Source organism: Ctenopharyngodon idella, chromosome 10 (genome assembly GCF_019924925.1).
Source record: "Ctenopharyngodon idella isolate HZGC_01 chromosome 10, HZGC01, whole genome shotgun sequence".
In the NCBI taxonomy this organism is placed as follows: domain Eukaryota; kingdom Metazoa; phylum Chordata; class Actinopteri; order Cypriniformes; family Xenocyprididae; genus Ctenopharyngodon; species Ctenopharyngodon idella.
Window position 1 is genome coordinate 41,422,105 of NC_067229.1, and position 5,897 is coordinate 41,428,001.

The following is a 5,897-nucleotide window of genomic DNA, read 5'->3' on the forward strand; positions in this document are numbered from 1 at the left end:
CATACATGTGAGTAATCCATTATTTTTATTGTTGATTAGTTGTTGCTTGCCATCTGGCATATCATTGTGTTGTTTACAGTGTTGGTAGCAATTGTGCCGCACATTTCCTGAAAAGTGAAGCCAAAACATTTTGATCATCCACTGGTGGCTGGCTGCAGTATAAGTCATAAACCCTGCCCTCTCAACATAATTTTAGTTATTGACTGTATTACTTTTGTTAAATAAACAAGGTCTAATATAATGATTTAGTTCATTGAAACACATGCTTGCATTACAACAACTGGGATCACTCTTAAAACAAGTTGATCCCTGGATATTCAATTCAGAAAATGTCTGTGGGTCACAGTCAGAACTTAAACAAATGCTTCATTCAAGACATCAATATATTCCGAAGTGTAAATATATCTGTTCACAAGGATAACAAACAGTATGCAGAAGCTTTTTTTTTTTTTTTTTTTAACTTTTACTATATATAGAGCAAATGTAACAAAAAAAAAGTTATTTTATTTGACTCATAGTGAAGCTTAAATCACTGTATGAAAATGTGAATATTTTCAATGCTTTATTATAGAATCTTAACTGAACTTTTTTATATATTGTTTTGTACAAAGGAAGCAATCACAAAGCAGCTTTACTAGGTTTCAGCCCAGAGGTTTCAAAAATATTTGGCCTGTTTACAACACAACTTCTACAAAACTCAAAACATTCAAAATCAATCAACTCTGTTAAATTAGATATTTGTTGAATGATCACAGCTGATTAGGTTCAGACCTGATTTTTTTGTTTTGAGTTTCTCCTACTAAATGTCATTCTTTTTGTAGTGTTCACCTTGTTTCGTTTGTACAGTTCTTTAATGGATTGCATGACTTCCTCTGTCTTTAGAGTGTATATGATAGGATTCAACATAGGTGTTATTGTCTGTGTCAAGCAATTGTTAATTAACCGGGTGTTCGGATTTATTGGTGTTGTTAAGACTGCAATATTATTGCTTAAAATTGGGATATAACCAACTGTCACCAACATGAGATGTGAGGTGCAGGTTTTCATTGCTTTTATCCGTTCAGCACCATGAGCAATCTTAAGCAAAGCCAGAGCAATGCAGAAATATGAGATCAAGATCAGTATCAGTGGTGTGCAAATCAGGAGACCAAAATTTATTTTTACCATCATAATATTTATAGAATTATCATTACAAGCTAGTTTATAGATAAGGCCATAATCACAAAAATAACTATCAATCACATTTGATACACAAAAAGAGAGTCTATTCACCAAACCTATATATACAGAAAAATATGTCACAGAAAAACTCCACATTACGCCTATGATAAGAAACATGGCTGTTTTGGTTACAATGGCATGATACCGTAGAGGAAAACAAATAGCAACCAGTCTGTCATAAGCCAAGACAAGTATTGTTAAAGACTGCATGTTCATGAAATGATACACAAAAAACATATTTGCCAAGCACACTTCATATGAAATTACATGGTGGTCAAACAAAAATGTGTCAATGATATTTGGAATCACAGCCGAGCTTCCACACAGATCAGTAAGGGCCAGATGGAAAACAGCAATGTATTTGGGTGTGTGAAGTCTGCGGGCCAAATAAATAATACACATGATAAATGAATTCCCTAAAAGAGTCACAACATACACCAAAGACAAGAACACATAGTAGTATTTCATATGTGGGATATTAGAAAAGCCGTTGATGAAAAATGTTGCAGGACGAACAAAGGTCACATTTGCAGAGGAGTTTGACTGCGTGGAGCTCATGATAGCTGTTGTCTGGCTTTTTGTGACCTGTGAACTGTTATAGAAATGCACATTATAACAGATAATATTCAAATAATGATTTCATTTTGTCCAGTCACAATGCATTTATGGACAAAAATATTTAGATGTTCTTTGATATAACCCTATTGAACTAATATTAAAAAAAGTAATTGGTCATTGTAATGAAAGGATTAGAGAGAAAAGAGAAAAAAATATATATAGTTTATACTCTACCTTCTACTAAGCTGCCAGGATCTTATTGTTCTACCAGCTATCAGACACATTTATAATAGATCAATGTTTTGATCTTGGGACTTTAGTTGATGGAGCAACGCTTCTCCCTATAGACTCGAGCGAGAAGGGGCAGGAGTAAAGCAACAGTGCCACTGTCCAGAAAGCTCCTCTTTTTTTTCTTAGCTTCCAATTAATGCCCCAATTAAAGGTGGGGTAAGTATATTTTGAAAAATACTGTTTGGAAGTTAGTCCAATAACAAACGTGTAACCAATCAGCATTAGGGGCCGTATAATGGTCGAGGAGACAGAACGAGCAAGAAAAGGGAAAAAAAACTGCAGAAAGAGAGATGATGAGACGCAATAGAAAAGAGCTCAAAAGAATGTCACTGGAATGAAGGGTTATGACTGGGCAAGATCTTTAGGACCCGCGTTAATATTAGAAAGGCTTTCCAGCGCTGGAGAGAGCTAAGTGGAAAGGCCTGAAAACAGACGCAGAGGCTGCTTTGATTCCGCTTCACACGTGAGTAACACTAGGTTTGAGTGTCATTCATTGTCTGGAGCTGCTGTGCTGTTTGTATTTACTCTTAAGTACTGTACGTCATTTTTTGTGCTTCCTTGACGTTCATTCATCATTTGCGGAGGAACAGGATTGAAGAGTGAGTTTTGGAGGCCGAGCAATGAAGAGAGGGGTGGGTTTGTTTGTTGATATTTCAAATATCAACAATGTCCAACAGCCTTTTTGAATATCTACTTATCCCACCTTTAAAGCCCCCACAAAAAAACTTCTTATTACAGAACGTCTCATTGCATTGCATTTCAGTTACTGTTCTCATTTAAATATAGGCCTAATTGCGTTTGATGTAAGATTTCAATTAAATGTAACTGATCTTAAAATGTCTCGGGTTACTTGTGTAACCATGGTTCCCTGAGAGGTGGGAACAAGACATTGCGTCAACAGCAGATGCTTTGGGGAAACTCCCTTTCTCCAAAAATGCTGAACCCTTAGTGAATCACGTTATTGCACCTGCATTGGCCAATGACACTCAAGCGCGGGAAGGCCCGATGCTATATAAGCCCGCGCTGAGCACTTTTGACTTCTTTCGACTGAGCGAAAGCATACACAAAGACTTTGAAAAGGTTTTTACATGACAGCTTACGCAATGTCATGTTCCTTCCTCTCAGGAAACCATGGTTACGTTAGAACCTGAGACATTCCTCTTTGGTCTACAGCTGACACTTTGGGGAACGTCTAAAATCACTGTCTTGTAAAAACGACACAATCCCCAAATCTAAAATAAGAGTTGAAATGGAAATGAACATAAACACATGCCAAAGCAGGTGAATATAAATAAGCAGAGCGCCAAGCTCCCCCTATGTCGGCCACTGGACCTGGTGGAGACACTTGATGTGTTCACGCCACCGCGTAATTACCGTAATCTTGAGATGACAACACATGATGTTATATTCTGTTCTGTTCACATCCTCGGACTGGGAAATATGCGTTTCTATGGCAACACTACCAATGCCTAAATTAATCTACAGCGGTCAGGTGGTACAGAGCCACTTGGTACACGTGGGAGCTTTCAAAAAACTCCCAGCTTACAAACTGTAATTACGAGGTCTACGAGTATGTGAATGCTTTTTACGAGCCATAATCTTGTAGTTACTGTAATTACGATATGGCGTGAATGCACCTACTCAACCAGCCAGCTGGCAATCAGCCAAGATGGTGCTGGCTCCTCCAGCACCACCCAACACAGGGCTACGGCCAAGGTGTTAGACCAGTGCAACCAAGTAAATACCAACACTGAACGCTGCAGGTTGTGTTGTGAATATATTTGTTCAAAATAAATAAGAACACATATAGAGAGCCAGCATATAGTCCCGCAACAAAGCACCGGCAGGCACTATCGCAGCATACCAGACTATACAAAGAAGTCGAAACCACTCGCTGAGGAGGGGCGTGGCCACAAGGTCTTTCAGCCATCCAATGATGGCTCACCCTTCTCCCTTTGCACAGACAACACATGCAGTGCAAAAGAAGGGATTTCAAGGTTATAGAATCTAACAAAGATATTTTGCAAAGACCATCCCATTGCTAGACATATGTCCTGAAATAGACGTATCTAAGACCAAGCCCAAGACGAATACAAACCCCTAGTGGAGTGGGCACGAACCCTATAGGGCAGTCCGCTCTCTGGTAAGCATAAGCCAGACTGATGGTTTATACTATCCAGTACGAAAGCGTCTGTTTAGGACATTCAGCCGGGCAATTCTGAACATGATGACGACAAGCCGTTATAGCGGCTATACACTCAGAGCAAGAAGGGCATACAGTCGCAGTCTGAGTACTCTTGCATAAAAGATAAGGTGTTTGACACGGGGCAAGTTTCACCAGGCCTTTTTTCTTATGTTTTACACCACATTACTGAGATAAGCAAATGCCCATGAAAGTATTGAACACCCATAAAAGTAGACATATTTCAGGTCTACTGACATAATCCAGTCCCTTGGATGTGTGAGGGTCTGTTCCAATGTGCAAAGAAGTTCCAATGTGGAGCTTCTTGAGACTCCAGAGACACCAGAAGCTTCAAATACCTGTTTGCTGCTCAACACTGGCTTTTTTCTATAGCTGCCCTTTTAATAAAATTAATTTTTTTGACAGGAACTTTCATTAATAAGCCTTTATCTGACCGAGTTCTGCTGTGCTCTAAATCACTCACAAATCTTAGGATAATTTGAAAATCTCCATTTAGTTTTCACACAATATTAGTTGTTTTCATTCCTTTTGCACAACATTGCACCATTTCATGCTTTTTATCTTCAGAAAGATCTTTCTTCCTCCCCATATTGCATGAGAACTGTGACTTGCTTAATAATGTGGAACAACCTCTAAGTAGGGTTTCCATAGACCTGGCAAATTATTTTGTCTGAGATTGATACTAGTTATGTAAAAAGACATGGAAAAATAAACAAACAAACATTTTCTTAGACAAACTAAAATCTGAATGTTTATTCTACTGAAATCTTATTGATATGTCACTTGCATAATAATTTGGAATGCGGTGTAATGCCTAAATTGCAAGAGCGTGGCGGCCACGTCGGGATCTTCAACTATTTTACAACTATTTCACAAGTCCTATAAACACACTTCAAAGGGCTTACCAAGGAGTGTCGCCCTGCCCGCCCATGCTGGGCGAGAACATCAAACATAGGGTAACCATATGTGCCATTTTCCCAGGACACGTCCTGTCCAGGATTTCTAAGTTGCATAAAATGTCCCAGTTTTGGTTTTGTTTTCATATTTGCGGAAGGTAATGACTGAAAAATAATTTGACCAATAGCATGCATTATACATAATCGATCAATCGTGGCTTGTGAGAAGGCTGGATCTGCAGAGAACGGTCAAAGCATTGCAAATACAACAACATTTTAATGCATTGCATGAAGACTGTCAATAAGAACAGTGGCTTGCACAGATCTCAGCATCAACTCCGTGTTTCTAAATCACGTTCCAGGGGCACATCGATTATGACCACTTTCACGATTAAAGAGGCAAGGGCTCAAGCCATTTTAGGCAATTTAGAAACGCGTCCTGGGAAAATGGCACATATGGTCACCCTAATCAAGCAGTCCCAGTTGGCACACTGCCAAGGCTACAGCCATCAGCCTGAATGTTTTCTGAGAACGTTCAAAGGCAGAAAACTCAAACTCAGCGGGAGAGTAAATTACAGGCTGGGAGTTTCCCCCTGTAAATGGTGGGCCCATGTGACAATAAAGCCCACTCCACTTCCTAAGAAGGGGATTCTGGGTGGTTGATAAGTCTGTGATGGTTAAACACACTCCCTGAATGAAACATGATCAGCTCCACTCATTTTAGAGGG

At 39.2% G+C, this 5,897-nt stretch overlaps 1 protein-coding gene across 1 annotated transcript; it reads right to left on the reverse strand.

The window, feature by feature from the left end:
• Window positions 1-245: 245 nt before the first annotated feature.
• LOC127521827 (olfactory receptor 1500-like) lies at window positions 246-1,779 on the reverse strand. Its single transcript, XM_051911274.1, has one exon. It carries the CDS (start codon window positions 1,777-1,779, stop codon window positions 766-768), a length of 1,014 nt encoding a protein of 337 aa, XP_051767234.1. The 3' UTR covers window positions 246-765.
• Window positions 1,780-5,897: the final 4,118 nt, after the last annotated feature.

Coding starts and splice junctions, on each gene's coding strand:
- LOC127521827 (XM_051911274.1), bottom strand. CDS start 1,779: ATGAGCTCCACGCAGTCAAACTCCTCTGCAAATGTGACCTTTGTTCGT.